The sequence below is a fragment of the Cricetulus griseus genome, chromosome 3, assembly GCF_003668045.3.
Source record: "Cricetulus griseus strain 17A/GY chromosome 3, alternate assembly CriGri-PICRH-1.0, whole genome shotgun sequence".
NCBI classification, from domain to species: domain Eukaryota; kingdom Metazoa; phylum Chordata; class Mammalia; order Rodentia; family Cricetidae; genus Cricetulus; species Cricetulus griseus.
The window spans coordinates 119,368,710-119,390,394 of record NC_048596.1 but is presented as its reverse complement, the minus strand read 5'-3'; the positions used below and the strand labels follow the sequence as shown (position 1 = coordinate 119,390,394).

Sequence of the window (21,685 nt, the reverse complement as noted above, 5' to 3'; positions counted from 1 at the left end):
AGTCTGATCACCTATTACAAAGTCCCCTTTCACTTAGTGATTTTAGCAGCTGTTGATGATCATTGCCCAAATCCATTATTTCATTAGTGGTTCAAAAGGATGGCATTCTAATTATAGTATTCCTTCTGCATCTATTAGCAGAAAATCTATAAATAAAAAAACTTCCCTTCCTTTGCCCTGTGACGGTACTAATTACAGCTTATGAGTCAGGCAAGATGGCTGCTTGACTATTTCCCTTTATTTACTAGCTTTTAGAACAGTGAATTCATCCCCTAGCATTATGGTTTAAATGTGGTTTGGCACATAAGCTTAAGCATTTGAACACTTGGTCCCCAGCTCACGGTGCTCTTTTGGAAGGTTGAAAAGAAACTTTACTGAAGGATTGCATGCCCGGAGGTGGGTCTTGAGGTTTTATACTCCATTCTACTTCCTGTACACTCTCTGCTTCCTGATTGCCAACATACTGTGATCAGCTGCCTCGTGCACCTGCTACTACCATGCCTTGCCCTCCTTGATGGGCTATACTCCTCAAACTGTGAGTCAAATAAGTGCTTCTTCTGTTAAGTCACTGCTTGCCGGTTCTTGGTCATAGCAACAACAAAAGCAGACCAGCATTCTTCAGGGGTCATCTGTGAGAGCTTTGTTTTGCTTCTGAGAAATGTTTCCAGGACTTGCTCTCTTTTTAAACACACACTTGAAGTGCTTCGGTTTGCTGCAGGGACTATTTTTGATGCCTCGTTTCCTTCCATCTTTGGCCAATGGAAACCTCTTAAAGCTGTGCCTCTCTCGTCTCATATAACCCTAGTAGTCTTTGATAGCACCTTCACTTTCTGACATGAAAGAATATTCCAGACTCCTCTCATACATTTCATGTCAGAGCCTTTGAAGCTGTTTCTCCAAGGATCTCTTCATCTTTTTGATGCACAATGGAATTTTGGGACCATAATATGGATCCTCATGAGTGCTCAGTGCTACTAGGGTGGTCATTATTTCTGAGTCTTTACAGTGTGAAATTCATAGCTGGGAAATCATCATTTGAAAGGGAAAATATTTCATGAGTTCATGATTTTGCTTTATCCACGCTCAAATTTAGGAATGCTTAATTTCCTTTGACTTTGTATTCCAATTTTCCTCTTATGCTAAAAAATCTTGATTTCTAGAATTTAATAACATATTGAATTTTCCTCAACATATTAGTTTCGCTTCTTAATCATGCTAAAAAATGGGCACATAGTTTCAACATCAAACTGCTTTCAATTCTCTTTGTCCTGAAGATACACTGACTAGAGAAGAACTCAAAAGTACAGCTTCATCTTAGCTCCTTCAAGGTCATTACAAGGTTATTACACTGACAGACTTTCTCTTTCATATATTTTTTAGTTTTAGAAATATTTTTTGCTTTTCATTTTCCAACTTATTTAATGTCACTTGTTTATCTTGTTTTTTTTAAAAATGGAAACATAGTTTCAATCTCAAAATCACAAAGCAAGATACTTTCACATAAATTATAGTTCTATTCTTATCCTAATATTGCCATAGCCACTAGGCAACCCTACTCTCAACCTCCTATGTAGCACAGTTTTGGTTTGATCTGGTTTACTCTCTCCCTACCCCATTTGTTTTGTTTTTTACTCAGGAACATATCTATTCTGCTCTGTGCTTTGCTTTCTTAACAAGAGTTTACTCTTTCCTTGTATACCTGTACAGACCTTCACTGTTTATGCCAGGTTGCTTAGTCTGTGCATTCAAACCCCTATGACAGAAGAGTCCTCCCATGGAAAGACAGACTTCCTCCCATGCAAAGCAGGAGACACAGTGAATCTTGCCTACTGAAGTGATTGCACATCTGAGTCTGCAAAGTTTGAAGACCTCAAAGCATGTCCTCAGTGAACATAGTTGTGAGGTATTTAGCAGATCCTCAACTCTTTTTTTTTCAAGACAGAGTTCTTGAAAGCCCTGTGTAGCTTTGGAGCCATCTTGGAACTCACTCTGTAGAACAGGCTGCCTCAAACTCACAGAGATCTGCCTACCTCTACCTCCCGAGTGCTGGGATTAAAGGCGTGTGCCGATACTGCTCAGCTATCCTCAACTCATATATGCACCTTTTCAAAACTTGAATCTAGAACTCCCTGTGGTCTAGCAATGTCTCTGATTATTAGAACACAATTCTTGCACTCTGTTTCTATAATTCCAAAACATGAATGAATGAATGAATGAATGAATGGCATAGCAAAAATAAAAGTCTGAAGAGGAAAGAAGCCTAAAATGTTATCATGTGAGAAAAATGAAATAAAATAATCCTTGGTAAGAGACCCATACACAGCCCAGGCAAATAGTTCCAAGACTTGAGTAACTTGTCAATAAAAATTCCCTTTTCTTCACATATATTGCTTTGCTATTGCTATCCTGGTTCTTAGATTTTAAAAAATGATAGAATTGATCCTGAACCATCCTCTGTATTAACAATGAATAAGTTCATTAACAATACATGTGGTTATTGGTAAATAGAAGAGATAAATTTTTATTCATAGTTTACTTTTATCTTCTACAGTCATCAGAAGCTGGTATATATAGATATTATTTTGATCTACTGCCTGTTTCTGCATATTGCTAATAATTGCAGAGATACTCATTCCCCAAAAATCTCTTAACATTTACAAACTAATGGTCACTGGACATTAAAAATTAAATTTAAATCTTCATACACATTTTTTGTCACAGTAAACCATGATAGAGTGGCCAATAAAGGGCTTTCGAGCATAAAAATAAATTTTAGATAAAATTCAGTGTGGTAACTGGAATGAAAATATAAATTCAAGAAGGAGAAGGAGCCATGTAAAAATGGCTGTTTAAGAACTTGTTCATGTGTTAAATAGATGATGTACCAAATTGCTCTGGTATTTAAACTTCATTAGATGTATTAAAGGAATGATGTATTTTTTAATGTCAATGTTTACAATATTCTGGACATGATGGCAGCACTTGTAACTTTTTAAAAGGTTGAAACCAACAATATAGAAGTTTCCCCAGTGATAACTTTATATATGTAAGGGGCATGCATGGTTTTCTAAAATTATTATGGGATCATAAAAGTGTGGAGTGCTCAGGGCTGGAACCTTTCCATGCAGAAGTGAAAGGTCCTGTCTCTCTTGTCTTTCCTCAGGGCTCTATCTCACAAGTTCCCAAAAGGGTGTGGACGGGGAGAAGAGAAGCATGCTAGCCAGTGTAGGTGTCTGCTTAAGACCCAAGAACCCTTTCTTCATCCTACCCTTTAGTCCTTAGTCTCAGCTGCAACGCTGAAAGCCGGAAGTACATAGTGCAGACAGTGCTGATTGTGGAACAGCTGCAGGCGACCCAGCTCCAGTTCTTTTCGGGTGTAGAATGCTATACACCACAGGGCAATCTCAGACCTTCTAAGTCTTCCCCCACAGCTTTCACCTGTCCTATGAACAGGGAAATGTGTTTGTGCATTTCCAATGGAGGTCTTCCACTTTGCTATAGTTAGAGGGAGCCCATTTTAATAGGTCAAAGAGAAACTCAGGTGGGCTTTCGAAGGTGCTCGAGCCTCTGTCTATTACAGGGACAATGGGGCACCAAAGCATGCACATGCCTTCTTCTCACCCAGACATTCAAAAACATCTACCCTCACACAACTCTGACTGGATAGAAGGAGACACAGTTACAGACATTCCAAATAGATAGACCAAGAAGAGTAAATGCATATAGGGCAACGTATTTCTGGAAGGAACTCCAACTTCTTCTGTGTGGAAGGAATATGGGCCAAGCCAGACTTTTGGAAGGAGATAATAAGACAACCTATCTTCTTTTAGGAATCATCTACAAAGAACTGTTAAAACTTTGAAATGTATGTTTATGACCAAATGGTCCAATCGTCTAGAGACTGCCACTCATGGTAGGTGCCATTTTTACAAAATTCAGTTTTAGTGTTTCTTAATTGCATAGCTTAGCACAGAGAATAATACCCATGTTTATTTAAGAAACAAACAGAACATCGACCTATATCTTCTTTATCACCTGAGAAATCTGCTTAACATTTAACGCATGATTTGCCATGTCCCAGAGGTACATCAGTCAGGGGTGGCTATCGCATTGAACATGACACTAGCTACTGTCCTAGTATCCACCACTACAGTCTTTAAAATGAGTTCATCCTTGCTCTAGAGTTTGGGAGTTTCAAACATAGAGTATGCACACTAGTTTTGGTTACACAGGGAATGCCATGCATACACACACTAACATATCAGGAAGAGGGAATGCCTATGCAAATGTATGTATGGAATAGTGTGTGTGTTATATGGGGACAGTAGCAGATGCTGACACAGACACAGGCCTTGTGAATACACTTTGGTTGTGTGAGGTTCATGGATTCTCCCTTAGGCATTTTCTTGAATCAAATGATCCAATATGTAAAAGAAAGGTCCAAAGTTTTTTCCATTTTTTTTTCTTTTGGCCTCAAGACATCAGAAATACAGTTGTGAAGCTTGAACTATCTGAAGAGCCCATGGCAGTAGGACCATGATACAAACTTGGTACATGACTAGCTTGTTGCTGCCCATTCCCTGTGGTGGGATGCCATGCTCATCTTTAATGCATGGGAGAGGGACTTAGCCCTGACCCAACTTAATGTGTCAGGCTTTGTTGACTTTTCATTGGAGCCCTTACCCTTGAGAAGGAGTGGAAAGGGGGTGGGCTGGGGGGGAGGTGAGGGTGGGTGGGAGGAGGGATGGAAGAGAGAACTGTGGTTGAATGTAAAATGAAACTTAAAAAATAAACAAATTACTTTTAAAACGACAGCAGAAATAAATTGATTAGCTTCAAACTTTTCAGACCCCTAGAATCCTTTCAGGAATGAATGCTACTCATTGCTGGGAATGTTACTTATTCCAGCTGCTGGGCTCCTTAGCAGTTCCCTCCTGATGAACATGGGAGATTTTCAGAGCCTGAGCAAATTATTTTGCCATTCTGAAACTATACCAACTCCTACCTTTTCTCCTTCCTCTACTCCTCTTTTCTCAGGCTTCTACTTGTGCTGTGGTTCTTTTGACCAGCTGTCTGGCCTTCTTCCCAGTCCAGTTATTCATCTGTTCATCACTAATTCACTAATTCATTCACTAGCATGAGCCTGAAGTGGCACAGGGCAGTGGAACATGGAGTGATCTTGGGAAACAGGGGCTGTCCCCTTCAAAAAGGGCTGATGCTTGCTCCCCAAATTGCATCCCTGCCAAGAGATTGTAAAAGCGAGCACTTTGTGCAATGGAGGAATACCCAAAGACATGGTCAAAGATGGTTGTTATTACTGTTCTTTTCCTCTCAGTGGGGTTTCTCTAGTGCCCTGTTCATATGTAACTCACTTCTTCCTCTGTGGGAGCTCTGGGCGCCTGTAACTAGTACTCTATATCCAGGACCTCAGGATCTTGGCAACTTTCACTCTTGGTCAGAGCCCCCATCTCAGATTTCTAGCTGTCACATTCTTGTCAATGGCACCACTCTCTCTGCCTCTGTCTGTCTCTCCCCTGCCTCCCCAACTGCCATTTCATTTTCCTGTCTGAGTAGGGTCTTCTTTCCACAAAGTACAATTCTTTGTCTGTTCCACCGAACTAGGCAGTACCCTGGACAATCACCCTCACCTTAACAAGTCTACATTCTCTCCTGGCCTGCCTCCCAAATCTAAGGTCTTCAGAATCTAAGTTTTGAAAAAAATGACACCAAAGCTATAATTCCTGAGCACACATGGATGGAAAAATCTTTAGAAATTATCCTACACATCTCCAGACAAGGATGGAGAAATCCTTAGAAATTATACAACTCTCCAGACATGGAAATCTTGGCCAGAAGAAAGGCAGTGACAAATTCATTCTGCTTTCCGTATAACTATATTGTTTAACTAGAGCATATATGTACCTCAAAGTATACCACTGAAAAGCCCCCACTCTCCTTCATACGAAGAGTAATGTTTGGTGCTATAGTACGGTGGTCAATCTTCCCTGTCGACGGTGTTTAGAATCACCTGGAAGACACACCTTTAAATGTGAAGATGTGTCCAGAGAAATTCAACCAAGGGAAGACAACCCTGAATATGGATGTGCCAGCCCACAGGCTAAGGCTCCTAATTAAATTAAAAAGAGAGAGAAAGGAAGAAGTCAGCAGAAAACCAGAGCTTACCCCCTTCTACTTCTGGACTATGGACACAAAGTAACAAGACACTTCACACTCCCATAGCCAAGACTCCCATCCATCTTGAATGGCATCCTCTCAAACCATGAGCAAAAATAAATCCCTTTTCTTCCTCCCTTCAGTTGCTTTTGTCATGTATTTTTGTCACCTGTCTTGGTTAGGGTTTCTATTGCTGTGAAGAGACATCATGACCATGGCAACTCTTGTAAAGGAAAACATTTAATCGTGGCTGGCTTACAGTTCAGAGGTTTAGTCCATCATGGCAGGAAGCATGGTGGTATGCAAGCAAACATAGTGTTGGAGAAGGAGCTGAGAGTTCTACATCTGGATCAGCAGGCAGCAGGAAGAAAGAGTGACATTGGGTCTGGCCTGAGCTTCTGAAACATCAAAGCCCACCCCCAGGGACACACTTGCTCTGACAAGGCCATACCTCCTAATAGTGCAGCTTCCTGTAGGAACCAATTGATTCAAACCACCACATCACAAGAAAAGGTAGCTAATGCATATACTTATCTTTTTTTTCTGTCACTTTATAGCTGAACTTCAAGTCTCTAAGCAAAGCCATTTCTTCAGTTTGTGTGAATGCAGATATATTGGTCTGAACATTGTTTATAATTTAAAGCCATGATGCATAAACATACACTTAAAAATTCCACATCTATCTGTGAGTTCACTCTGGATGCAGAAACCTCCTGGCTGCCACACCTGGGAGACCCGGCACTGGAGGCTAAGACTTTTCTACAATGACACTAGACCTCAGAATTGCTATGGCCTCTCCCCATCTTCCCAAGAGCATGGCTGTAAGCTATCGTCTCACTTTTTTGTTGACAAATTGGAAATCTCAGCCCCAAGTATAGTAGGTACTTGGAATTTGTCCGAGGAAAAAGAGAGAGCAAATTTACAAAGACATTAGATGGGGCTCCCTGGAAGCAGGGCTTTGTGACGGTTTATGCAGGCGGCATCCATTTAGCACGGTCTCAGAGGAAAGGCTGTCTGCATCTGAGCCTCTAGCCCCAGGATTAGGAAAAAATCCTCAGAGTCTTCCAAAACTACAAGGAGTTAAGAGCCAAGCTGTTTAGCAATGTGAGCCTAGAGGATAAATAAGCCCATTGTGATTCTTCCCAGCTCTCTTACCTAGAGCTGAATCTGCCAGTAGCCAAGTTCTTATATGGGTGCTCCAGGAATATACACCTTTTATGACATCTTATTCCCTGCTCCATCCTAAATCGGGACTAAATGCTGGGATTCATTCAGGACACCCAGGCAATATGTGTATTTATATATTAAATAGAGAAAACACTGCACTAAAAAAATGACTTGCCCTTTATTTTCCTTTCTAGATGCCTCGACTATAGCCTCTTGGCTGCACTGAAATCTTCCCATGGAAAAAACATTAATATGTTAAAAAGAAGTCAATTCAAGGAAGAAAGCTGGAGATCTCAAGTCAGCTCAAATTCATAGATCAAACTGGAGTCCAAAGAAGCCACCCAGATCTCAAATGTGCACACTAAAACTATAAATAAAGGAAGGCAACGCAGGCCACTGACTGATCCTAGATTTTTTTTTAATTACCCTGTAATAGTCACGTTAGGTTTCAGTTTCTATTCACAGTGATTTAGGACAATCATCTCTTTCAGACAAAGTTTGACTTGGCTAAATATTTTGTTGCCCTTCGTGTGTTACAATAAGTGAAAATGTGTGTGATCATTTGAGGAAGCAGAGGGTCCAAAGAAACCAGAGGCATGATGTATAACTGAGCAGGGTACCAGTTGAGTACCCATAGTGTGTTTATCCTCTACAAGACCGGCTTCCTTGTGTGTGGAATGGGGATAATAACGCACCTACTCACAACATGTACCAAACTGAAATGAGGTAGTAAATGATAGAAGAAATATACATGCACGGGGATTGGAATCTAAATCTTCCTTGCAAGTATCTCTCAAAATGTTCTGAGACTTAGCCATTCTGCTCAGTGAGCCCTCACAACAGCGAGACAACCATAGCGGATGAGAAAACAAATCAGGGAGGGAAGGTCAATCAGTTATTCACCGGAAGAACATCAGCTGGAAGGAATGCATCACCATACTCCAAGCCCTTCTCTTTGTGAGTATTTAAGTTCAAGACAGTGCTACAAAGAAGCCCCAGGCATAATTTAGAGAGGGCAGCCAGGAATTGCATGACTGCCAGTCTTGATCCCTGCATCTGGACTGTCTGAAAAAATAGCATGGCTATGAAACTCAGGAAGGGCAGCTAAAGGGAATCCCAGAGAAGGCAAAGCTGGGGCTAGCTAGAATCTACACCGTTATCCTTTAGTCTGGGCCCTGTGATGCCATGTTCTGACTGGGAAGCTCTACTGTAGGAGATAAAAGAAAAGCGAAAGGAGTGGCTTCAAGAAAATGAACTAGGAGGGACTGGAGAGGTGGCTCGGAGGTTAAGGAAGAGTACTTGCTACTTTTGAGATGATTGGGGTTCTATTCCCAGCATTCATATTGTGGATTACAACCATCTTAACCCAAGTTCCAGTTGGTCCAGCGCCCTCTTCTGGCACCAGGCATGCATGCAGTGAACATACATCTATGCAGGCAAAACATTCATACATATAAACTAACAGTTACTAAAATTTAAATAGGAAAAGGAACCTAACTATGAAACAGTCTTTTATTCAAAGGGCAAACTTAGCCAGGAATTGGCTCCACTACTTGTTTTCTCAACAACATTAATAAAAGTAACAATAAATAAATCCTATTATTGGCTACTACACCTACTTTCAAACAAAGGAACTAGGTGTTTGAATCAGATAAGTCCGACTTCTTTTACACAAGGGCATGAACCCAGCGTCTTGTACATACTACACACATGTTCTACCTAAAATATGACCCCAGGCCTGTGATGTTTGTTTATTTCTGGTTGCTTACTTGCTTTTCTTTTTTATTTTAAGACAGGGTCTTACTGAGTTGCCCAAGCTTGAAGTCACTCTGTAGCACAGGTACAATCCTCCTGCCTCTGAACCCCAAGTACTGACAATACAAGTGTGTACACTATACCAACTGGGTGCTGATTTTACTGTATAGGAATCTGAAATGACAACAGATGTACACCACAGGTGTCATGAGGAAAAGGAACAATTTAACAACCCATGGAATATTCTTCCTCATGACCGAGAGAGACCTCATTTCCAGGGAAACTCAGGATGAGAGCCTGTCTGCCTCCTCAGCCTTGGCTGAGACACCCAGGCCAGGTGATCTTCCTAACTGGTGTGTTCTTTCCTAACTTCAGGGTCCCAATTCCAGCCCTCCTGACTCACCATTTGTGAAATCTGTCATACAGAAGTCCTGTCTGGATGCTGGGCAAAGCCTGTGCATCTACCTCTGGACCCTGTATTGCTGCCTTAGAAGTGGACCGTATAAAACAGCTTCTGCTTGGTCCCCAACCCCAGTCATCTTGGGGCTTGAGGACTAATCAAGGAACATCTAAGGACAGCCATCATCAGGCAGCTATGCTGACAAGAGCTAAGGAGCAGTGCTTCCTACAACAATGGGATTTCCTGCGGTAGCATTAAACCTGCATCATTCCTGGCTACTTCCAAACCATCTACAAGGAGGTTCTGTCCACTGTGGTCTGCCTTCATTCCTTGTAAAGACTGTCTGGACACAGGGCCTTTGTATGTCATTTCTTAGGACCAGGAGCTCCTGAAAACTGCCTGAGATGAAGAGACACAAGTAACCAGTCATATGTTTGGACCTAGAGAAGAGGTAAACCAAGGCAAGGCCTGATACTTCTGGAAAACTCAGAGCCCTGCATACTTTATTCAGTGTCCTTCGACAGGTGTCAGATCTCCTGTTAGAAGAATTGATGGATGCAGAAACAGGACCTAAGATGGATAAAAGAGCAGTGACACTCCTAAGCAGCCCCCAAGGTAAGAATGGCATACTATCATGATGCAAGCATAAACTCATAACCAAGTCACCCCGAGAAATCTCAGATTGCCCATAGGTTAAATGTTAATAAGATTTGCCATGAGGATTAAATGAGAACAATCTATGGAAATTTGGGCAGGGTGCCTGGAGCTTGGTAACTCTCCATATGACTTTAGCGAGGAACTGTCACAATGATGGTTATAAACTAGAGTGGGAGTGTCAGTCTACCGCTCTACTGCATGTACGTATTTGCATAAAGTAACCCCTGAGGCCAGAATTTAGATAATTTAAGTGAGTGGGTGTGATTTTTCTATGTGTAAGTAGATTGGGGATGTTTGGTGGCCAGGGATGGTAGAGATTAGGGTGAACTGAGGAATCAGTTCACAGTATCTATCCTTAGCTGCAGCACTTTCAATGTAAAGCTACCCTGAGGAAAGATGAGAAGTCTTTTCTGATTTGTGTTGCTGCAAACAGCAAGCCAGGCATTTACTTCCCTTTTTCCTCTGGACGCTGACTTTCCTTTTCCAGTAAGGTCAAGTACTGCAGCTTCAGCAGATCAACCAGAAAGGCACAGCTGTAGGCAGGGGTAAAAACCACAACTTCCACATCATTCCAAATTAGTCATTTTAGCTGAAGGGAGACCAGAACCTTCAGGGGGCCCCCTTTGTGTTTTATTAACTGCCAGCTGAAAATGCCAGAAGGAGCAAGGCGAGTGCAAAGGAGGAGGGGCTGGGGACAGGGAACACTTTGCATATTTTAATTACTTCAGTAAACAATACATAGCACAGCAGAGACCTGTCATCCATAGCTGCATCCCTGGGCTAAGGAAAGTTGGGATCGCATCACTGCAGATGCTATGAGGAGCAAGTAAAGCCTTGGCAAACTCCTGGCTGCACCATCTGGCCTCACTGATGGCTGCTGGAGCAGCTCAGGTAAGGTTCAGGACACTAGGACTTCAAATACCCCAGAACTTTCTTGGGAACTAAATGCACCTGTTTGCCGAGTGGAAAACAGGGTGCTTCTTGGAGTCATGAAACAAAACCCTTTCATCCTAGAGGATGGATACTCACAGCTTAAAAGGAAAGAGCACACTTGCAGGACCACACACACAAAGCAGTAGACATAGTCCTTCATCTTCACTGAAAGGAGGGAATTCAGCTTAGAAAAAAATAGAGTGACATTCTCAGGGAAGCCTGAGGAGGGCTGATAATGGCAGCTCCAGTACTCTGTGAACTGCAGAGTGATTCATCAACACAAGCTGGAACATGACTATTTTATTCAGCACAAGTTCCTAGTTAGGCATCCCCTGAGAAATTCCCGGAGAGGGGTATTGATTGACCCAGCCACACTACCCTAACAGAGGCCAGAGACATCTCCAGCATTCGGAAGGAGGCAGCAGAGGGATGACCCAGCATCAGCAGAAGCCTGGAATCCAATTGAAAGGCACTGGGTTGGGGTTCAAGTCACCTGAGATCTTGTCACAGATCTGATACAGTGCTACCCTAGGTCTCTGGAAGCCTAGGGTTCCTTTCTGTTTCAAAGTTCACATCTCTAATAATGATGTATTAGACTGAGGGGCTATTAAATTTCTTCTCTGCTCAGAAACTACATTAATTTGCCCAAAGCATAATTATTTATCTGGATCAGTATGTGAAAAGCATTGAATAAAGATCCTTTATAGTACTTACAACCTTGGCACTCCGACTTTGTAGAGGTGTGTGTGTGTGTGTGTGTGTGTGTGTGTGTGTGTGTGTGTGTGTGTGTGTGTACAAATGTGTACTAACACACACGTGTATATGTGGACAAGCCAATGAGATCAAGAGCCAGATCTCCGGAGGCACCCCTCTCCAACATTACCTCATACTATCTGCCTCGTCCACAGACTCCTATGACCCTATCTGTAACACTGTTAGGCTTCAGGAGGGCTGCACTGATGGGCTTCTAAGTATCGTTTGGTTCAAAATACAAAGTTCCAGCGAAGCAGAGAGTGAATAACCCACGAATGCTCCCCTTGCCTTGGGAGAAGCTGGGAGTTCTGGGACCCACTAACTTCACCTCAGCCTGCTGTTTTGCACTTGGGTCCCAGGAGGCCTCTCTGCAGAGACCAGAGGGTGGGAAGCAGTCTCAGATGAAAGTGATGGAGGCTCGGTGCCTCCATGCAGCATGTGGCTTTCCAGGCTATCAGTGGAGGCTTGCAGCTGTGGGTTACACCTTCTCTCTTTGTAAACAAGCTCTGCCTCTTGGCTTCATCTTCAAGGTCAGTAGGCGGGGGGGGGGGGCCCGTGTTCACAGGAATAACACAGGAGAAAGTCTTAAACACTGAGCCAGCAATCACAGTTGGATGGTTTTAGCTCAATCCTACTCTTTCACATGTGTTCTGTTTCCAAAAGCTTTCCCAGCCTACTGAAACTGAAGTCTTTCCCTAGGTCATCTAGTGGGTATGTCCCCATCACCCCTCCCCCCCCATGAGCCAGGCTAACCAGAGAGGGTGGGTGATCTTCATCTTAACTTCTCTAAACTTCTGGCCCCCACCATAACAGGGATACAAAATACGGTTTCAGCATTTCAAACTTTGAAGCCAGACAACAGTGAACAGGGCTACAGAATAGCAACATTGAGAGCCATTACTCAGTGTCATGATGTATAGTAAGTGAGTTAAGATGGATGGCTTCATTCACCCTCCCAAGAAACATTAGGCACTAAAAGTGATTATTACCAATCACTTTGCATGGAGGAAAGGAGAGAGGGAGGAAGGAAAGGAAAGGAGGAAAGAGATTAGGTAGTTTATTTTAAAAGAAAGAAAGAAAGAAAGAAAGAAAGAAAGAAAGAAGGAAGGAAGGAAGGAAGGAAGGAAGGAAGGAAGGAAAGAAGGAAGGTAGGATGACTTAAGCTTAAAATATTCTGACTCCAAAAATCAACATCTTTGAGTGCACTACCAAGTTGAAATTCTTGTGCACTTCCAAGATGAAGGAAGACTGACCAGTAAATATTTTTTGCTGTTGTTCTTTGTTTGTTTGTTCATTTCCTTGTTTTTCAGTAAAGATGTTTTAAAGAATGCAAATTGATGAGCTGGAGTAGTGGATTTTGGAAAACATGTTAGATAGCTCACAATTTGATTTCTACAAACACCCCCATGAAAGTTGAAGAGGGGCTTTCACTCTAAAATATCTATGTTAGCAGATGCAGACGGGCTCACATCGTCCCAGACAGCACTTATAAAGATGACACCAGACTGCAGCCTATGTGTCTCATAGACAGACTGGGAAGGACAATGGGGCATGGGCTCTGCCTCCTTTGTCTGCCCATGGTGACTTTTCTCTGCGTAATGACCAGCTTAGCTGCACAGGCAATACTGATGATTTCTCAGCTGAATTCCTCTACCAAGCCATTTCTGGGAAAGGCAAGGCCTCCTTACTGAACCACTTGGTCTCCAGTAATCTGTTCAACCACAAAAACATCTATCATCTCACAATTCAAACTATGTTACCTTTGATTGTCTGGACATCTATTTCCCATCACCATCTCTTTCTGTAATATCAGTGTCAGAGGGAAAACAAATGGAGGAATGAGAAGAAAGCCTACATAGGAATGAGAAAGAAGGTCTTAGAGAAAACAGCATGTGATGAATCTGGTGCCATTACATGAGTCCTGGCCTAGCACTAGAAATAATCCTACTCCCGAATTCACTATTAAAGTCTCATGTTGTCTTTTTTTCCTTAAAGGATTCTGAGTTAAGTTTTCTTTCACTTATAGCTAAAAGAAACCCAGCAAAACACTGGAAAGTTTAACTCAAGGTTGTCTTGATTTCTGGGATCAAATGCTTCATTCTTAGAAATGAACCCAAGAAGAGAGGTTGAGGTAGAAGGTGGAGGGCCACAGAGAAACTGGCTTCCCCAATGAAAAGAAAACAGTAATTGTTTCCTCTCACCTGCTTTGTGCCCTGCATGGAAAGACCCATACACGAGGGCTTTATCATCCATAAGACATCATGTGATAGTTCATGACATGTGACCATGATGCTAACATCTGAAAACTCCAAGTGTATGTCAATGCATTTGGCTAGAGGTCTTGGTGGATTTCTATTTTCCATCAGGGTTAACCACAAGTGGCTGGAGAGAAGAGGGCAGCAATAATCATCAGCAGAATTAATTATCAATGGCAAGAGACAGGCACCAGCCCAGAGACAACAGAACTCACCACCACTACTAGTGTCTACCCACTGGAGGTGGTGTCCCAATTCTTGCAGACATATGGATTTCTTATGAGCCATTTGTCTCTGAAAACAATTACAGGAGCAAATGCACTTGACTCTCTTTGAAAGTTAAGTTCCAATCAAAGAAGGGAAGACAAGGTTGAGGGCAATTCCCCTTGGAGAAGTTTTGGGTGGTATAGCTGGGAACCCTCCTGCCATCTTCTGAGAGGCTCCTACACATCTTTTCCCTGAATGCCTGAACCCCATCCCATCCCAAGGAGATCTAAGGACTTGCTTGGCTCTGGGATACTCTATGCACACCATCATAGTGCAAAATTTTAAGGGAACCAGAAGTTAAAGATTAATGGCCACTTAAAGGTTCAACCACCTATCCAGAAAAGAACCCAAGGAACTAGCCTTTCTGTCAGAAGAGGTGGTAGCCTTTCTGTGACTAACTCTTCCTTAGATTTAAGGCATGCCCTGTATGTCTGAGTGGCAGGATAGGCCATCGATAACCATCCCAAAGAAGGACTGGAGCAAGATATCTCTCAGCTTCATCTCCAATCCCACTGGGACTGGAGCCCTACAGATGCAAAATGGAGAAGTCAACCAAATGCTGAAAGGGGTTAATGTTTGAGAAGAAAAGGTAAGTGGTTTGTTTGCATTATATCAGGGAAGGATTTTGGTGGGATAAGCCAAAGAGAAGTATCCTAGGAAGGAGAATGAACAAAGCTTTTCTCTTTAGCTCTTGGGTGAGGAACAGAATCATGCAGTGGCACATAAACTGTGAAGAACCAGGGTGTGATTGGGAAGCCATAGTCTAATAACTAGTTGAGAACAGTAAGTGATGTTCAAGAGCCTGGAATGCACTCTGTGACACTGCCATTGGGATGGTAAGGAAAAGGAATGGAAAGGCAAGGAATAACCTCTATCTATAAGGGACTCCCTCTGAAATACAAGAGACACGCTTTGAGATCCCTATTCAGGACATCACACTGCAAAATGCTAAGGAGTCCAACAATTGATTACCATTAGATGGACAGAATCCTTATCCTGGGATAAATAGGCTCTAGGAGTCCAAGCAACAATAACATTATAGGTCCAAGTACAGCATCCTTTAAGAAAACTGAGGAAGGATAGTGACATACCTATTCTTTATCATGTCAGGTCTGTCTTATGTATATAAATAATGACTTTGGGGGGAGGCCATGGAACCTCAAGAGTCAATCTTATGCATAAGGCAAGATATATTTTCTGGGAGATATATGAGACTACATTGCAAACAGATTCAAAGGTGCACAGTTGATATTGCTCAATGTAAACATAACATCTGAGTTATGGTCCAGATACACCTGCTTCTCACAGATAGCATCCCCAAATCAGATGAGGTGAGTCTGTGAATTCCATTCACAAAGAAGTATGGAATTTGGAACTATCTTCAACTTAACCCTTCACTCAATGCCCATCAAAATACATTTTTGTACAGTTTGAGAACTCTGCATGCATCCTTCCCACCCATTAACTATTTCAAAATACCATGCACTGGCCCTCCTTTGAACGTGCATGAGAACCAAGACCCCTGTTGCACAATTTTACTCTTTCATCTCTGCTTAACATGGACACCACACAGGAAGACTTGATCACATGCTTCCAAAGTAAATTTTTCAGGCCCATTCCCATTCCTAAGGATACATCATGGAGAAGCAGGAGATGATGCACTGCCTTCATGCATAACCAGCCACATCATGGACATCACCCCCCCAACACATCTACTAATAGCTCCTGAACAAGCCATGCAAATTAGAACATATATAAGACTACAGGATAGCCTAGGGAGTCCTGTCGTTCTTTCCCTTTCTTACTTCATGTTAACTGGTACCTTTTTCAGTTGGCTACTAAGACCAACTGAAAAAGGTAGAGGTTTCAGACTTTGGTCAACCTGGATTTCAATGTTGGCTCCACTCTTCTCTATTTTTGTGTTTAAACGTCTGTGTGCTCAACCCTAAAGTGGGACTGTGATACCTTCTTTGTGGAAACAGTGTAAACTAAATAAGTTAACTCAAAGTCCCTAGCCAAGTGTCCACCTAGAGTAGATGCTCATCAAATGCAAGTTACCTTTCCCATCACCACCAGAAGGAAGAAAGAGAGAACTTAGGATGTCCTAAATGGGCAAGGGAAATCACAAATTAAGGGACTTTCTACAAAGATGCTTTCAAAATTAAGGAACTGGGTATATTCTCTTCTTGATGCCCTCCTTAGTGATGCCTCCGGCACAGGAAAGCTGTGCTAACTACCAAGCAAAGCCTGCTTTGCCAATGCATGGACACCAAGCGTTCATTTCTTGTTATCTGACATTTATATCTTCATTCAGATTCAGGCTTTTCAGCTCTGACTTATCTCAGAAAATTTAGCCAAGCCATGAAAATCCTGCTTGGAGAACTTAAATAAAATATGTACTACCATTTTTAAGCAGCTCAGTTGCTTTGACCACCTACCTAAAACTATCTAAAACTGCATGCATGCACATATGTGTGTATACATGCATGTGCTCATGTACACACACACACACACACACACACACACACACACACACTGCTATCACTATCATCACCACTATCAACTCTTTGTCTCTTCTCTTCCTTATTTTTCTTCTAAGGACCTACCAGTCCTTAATTTTCTCTGAACCTTAAACTATCTTTGATTCCCCAACTAAAGGCAGAGATTTCTGCCTGTTCTATTCACGATTGTCCTAATGTACTTGAGAAGGTTGAGATGCATGCTGTTTGCTCTGTTTAATTATTAATAGCTTCCCCTTTTCACTCTAGCAGTGACCAAGTTGAAATAATCAAGTACAAGTACACATGATTGATTTATAATAAATAACTGCTCAAATGAGTTAATGCATTTTATCAATATGGTTTTAGTAAAACTTGTCAACTTCTGAAACCAATAGTTTGGCCCTAATGTAACCGAAAACATGTGACTTTCTAAGAGAAGAACTTGAGTTCTTATAATCATTCTGCCTGCAAGTGTCACACAAGGCTGGCAAGGAAAAAAAAAAAAAAACCCTGAACCTTAATTCCATTATAAGTAGCAGCATCAATGAGAAATCTGTGAAACTGAGGCCCTGGGAGAACCTGGGAGGCTATGCTTAATTTACCTCACTAACCAAATCAGAAGGGAAATGAATGAAATCATCAAAGTGTTCCCATGCACCTGCCCATGAGACCGAAGCACTGGCAGAGGATCACATATTAGAAATGGAAACTTCTCCATTCAACATCACACTCAGTAAGTGTTTAAACACAGCATCTGGCCTGGAGAGGAAGTCTCTCAGGTAAAAATCAAGGGTTCTGCTTGATTTCTTAAGTGTTGATAAATTTTGTGATTCTGTGGATTGTTCCAGAAACAGAATGGTAAAAAATTCAGACAAAAAGTGTGAAGAAGCTATTTGATGCAGTCTGATAACCAAGGCAGGACAGATGGACCCTCTGCCTGAAGTATGCCCATCTCCTCCCCAGAAATTACCATAAGCATTAAAGTGAGAGATAGAAATCTCCCCCAAATGCACACAGATGACTTATTTACGGTGGTTCTTTAGTTAGTAACTGCCTAAACATCAGTATCTTTTAAGATTGGGATTCATCTGACACCAAGTGCACAGCTTCTGAGCCAACCCAGCAGCCTATTTGTTTACTGTATTCTCAGATTCATCAAGGGAAGCTCTTACAGAGCATTAGACAACCAAAGTATACCCAAGATTCAAGGCCACACCTCCTGAAGTGCAAGAAAGCAGCCAAACCTCCACCCATGCAGAGCCTCCAGCTTCCACCAACACATAGGCCTGAACAGAATTGCTGGCAGCCACCTAAGTCAGGATGTGCACCTACTTTTAGCAGATCATGGCCCCTCGCCCCCACCATGCTGTGTCCCCATGAGACATCACAAGCACATCAATGGCTTTGGCAGGGAACCTCCATGGAAGTTAAACGATGCCCCATGAGAGGAGGCAGTCAAAACAAAGTTGGCAGCTGCCTCCCACACATGGAAGTTCCTCTCCAAAGCCTGCAAGCTGTCAGTGTTGTGGACAGCCCTGTCCAGCCCCTGGCCCCAAAAATGAAATCCAGACTCACTGTGGAAGCTGCTGGCGCTGCAAGCCTCTGCTGCTGCCACGACACGCTGAATAGGCCCTTCTGGCATGGCCCTTCCTGACAGTGAATGAGGGAGAGAGCAGGGAAGAGGAGAGAGAAGAAAAGGAATGAGGGAAGAGGGAGGGAAGGAGAGGAGGAGGAAAGGAGGGAGCAGGGAAGGAGAGAAGGGAAGCAGGCCTGTCTTTAATGGAATAGATATGGCTGCTGAGCAGGGCTCCAGAGTCCTCTCCTACACTCCTAGACAGAAAAGCTGCCTGCCTACAAGGCTTCACTCAGGAGTTCACTTGAGAAGGACTCAGGCACAACACACAGGACAAACCACCATAACTCTACTCCTAGTCCATACCACTCAACTGTCTGCCTCTGAGAGCCATCACAACTCAACAGGATTTCCTCCAATCATTCAGTTCTCCTTTCCACGGGATTAGCACCCCAGCCACTACCACTCTGGAAGTAAATGCATTTTATCTAAAAGTAGGTCAAAGAAAAAGAGTTTTCTCCAAAGCTCCTGAGGAAATATTTGTTCTTTTTGTATTAGCAGAAAATTTATGAATCCACTACTATTCCCAGGGCTTCCTTAATGCCCCTTTCTGCTTTTCCGATGTGGAAAGTAGGTGAGATAGCTGAACAGCATTTGCATTGTTGTCATCTGCATGGGCATTGCCACCCTCCTCCTCCAGCTGTCAACAGCATCATTGTTTGCATTCTCCACCATCACCTGGACAAATTCCACTTCCCTTTATACCCTCTGTGAAAGTTAGGGTACGAGGCTAAGCTAAGCTGTCTCTGAGGAAGGATTCACCATAATGTAGCCCTGACATTTCTTAAGCACCTCTAGGGTCAAGAGCTGTGTAAAAAGGCCAAGAGAAACACACAGCCTGACTCTTCATGGAGCCAAAGGAAAAGGAAACCCCTAAGGATGAAGCAGGTTGGTGAAACATGTTTATGAAGCAGCCAGTCCATGTGTACAAACCCAGAGGGTGAGGCTGAAAAAACCATCCTGTAGAGATGAGAAAATGAGATTGGTGGGTTTTGATGGCACTGAGGGATGGACAGCAAGGAATAACTAGGAGGGTGAAGAAGAAAAAAAAATGAATGATAAGATGGGCAGCTGGAGGTAGGACAGAGAAGATATTATGGGCTGAATTACATCCCCCACACAAATTTTTATGTTGGAATTCTAACTCCCAGTTTCCTAGCATGTCTCCATAGTGGATATAAGGGCTTTACAGGTCATTGTGTTGGGCACTAATCTAATATGACTGGTGTCTTTACAAGGAGAGGAAATCTAGACACTTACAGAGGGAAGATTTTGTGAGAACAAAGGAGGCAAGACTGAGAAAGACTCAAAACTGTCTGTGCTTAGACTGGGAATTCTAGCCCCCAACTTGTGAGAAAATAAGTTCTGTTGTTGAAGCCCTCAGGCTTGTAGCACTTCGTTAGCACAGGCTTCACCAACAACTACAGAGGACACTGTGCATCTGTGGGAAGGGGTGTGGAAAGGATTCAAACTTGCTGGGCTGGATGGAATGACAGGGCTTCTGGGGCAGGGTCAGGAAAAAGACCACAGAGCACAGGCTGGGATTTTGGAAATGAGGATTCCCTTGATGATCTTAAATGAGTAGAGAGGAGGGTGAAGAAAGGTGGGGAGCAAAAGGCTTTGACTTTGAAGGCACATGCATGGATGCACTTGTTGAAATAACTAGAATGATTTCTGACTCCTGCAAAGAACAAGGAACCCTAAGATACTGTGAAGATAGACACAGCAGGAAGGTGTTGTAGTTATGTTCAAATGGTATTCTGCTTAAAGGACCTTCTAAGAGAGCTCTCTTGTATGCTAACAGGCTATTCTACAGGACTGTGGGAAGAGGTGGTGGTGGCTGTGGTGAGTTTACTTTCAATAAGCAAAGTCTCAATCACCAATGATCCTTTTAGTGGAAGCTTTAGATGCAATAATCATAGAGAAAAGATATGGAGGCATAAAAGTAACACAGGATTATAACCAAGCAACAAAATACCTTAGAACTCTGAATAAAAAGAAACATAAATCCGTGAAAGAGTCAAAGGTTGACCAGAAAGGGGGAAATGTTGACCAGTAGGACATCGCTCAAGTATTAAGTGGGAATATGATGCTGAGTTGATGGGGAGGGGGTAGAGAAGGGGCTAGAATTAGGGCTGTTGTTAACAATGGCATTCAATAGTTCAGAAAGAATTGCCCCTGAGGAAAGACATTCATATATGGGCCCAACAAGATAATTATTGACTTTCAAAAGTCATACTCAGTCATATGGTAAGATCAGAAGTTCCCCCAATGAAACTAAAGGCAAAAAATACCTATGTCCGTACTAGAGAACATGTATGGAAGGGATAGAAAGGTTAAGCAGAGATTTTTCTTAAATGTAAAAGAGAGTAAATTGTTAGAGTAGAATGAGAGACAAGTGTTTGGAACAGAATAGGCAGTTACAGAGAGGGTTGAGCTACATAGGTCAAGGGATAAATGATGTGGGGAAGAATGCAGAGCTTTGAATTTGAAGATATGGAGAGGGTGGATTTTCTCTAAGATCTCTCAGTTCTTTGCTCATGTATAATGAGTCTTTAAATTACAGCGACACATCTCAGCAATCTCTATTATAGAGTGGTTCTTGGCATCTGAGACTCAGAAGAAGGCAAAACTCTGCAGTCACCAACTGTGATAGCATATGCAACGCATGTATCCCCTCGTCACACTTCTAAACTGCAGGTGTGTGGATTTTCCAGAAAGCACCATGGGGAGAAAGTATTCACTTCCCTACAGCCCAGAATCTTCCATTTTCACCCTAGTACTAGAGAACCGAGCTTTGCTGTCCTCAAGTCTCAAATATTTCTAGAGTTTGCTGATCCTACCAACACTGCTGGATAAGAAAAAATGAGGCAGAAAGCACTCATCACACCAAAATAAGAGAGGACCACTCCCTCAGAGCATCTCTTTACTAAAGTCTTACCTTGTATTTATTGTCTCCAGCACCAAAGCGTGCAGAGCATCTTGGAGATCATTCAGTAAGAAGTATGTCTATCTCCTACTCTGTTTCATTAAAGGAACATTTATAAAATGCCTAGCATATACTAATATATAGATATATAATGTTGGGCATAAGGGATATAAATTTAATGATATAAGTCTTTGCCATTGAAGACACCTCAACCAAACAAGTGTTGTTAGACTCTCTTGGGTGTGTATTTTAACAATAAAC

General features: G+C 42.4%; 1 protein-coding gene across 4 annotated transcripts in view; it reads right to left on the bottom strand.

Annotated features, from left to right (window-relative positions):
• Positions 1-21,685, bottom strand: part of Ntrk3 (neurotrophic receptor tyrosine kinase 3) — a 368,787-nt gene that overhangs the window by 14,831 nt on the left and 332,271 nt on the right. Inside the window, exon 16 of one of the 4 annotated variants that reach the window (XM_035441374.1) lies at positions 18,438-18,512. The exons of the other annotated variants lie outside the window; for them this stretch is intronic. Within the exon in view, the coding sequence (XP_035297265.1) occupies positions 18,438-18,512 (75 nt within the window). The remainder of the gene's footprint in view (positions 1-18,437; positions 18,513-21,685) is intronic. 4 annotated transcript variants of the gene reach the window in all.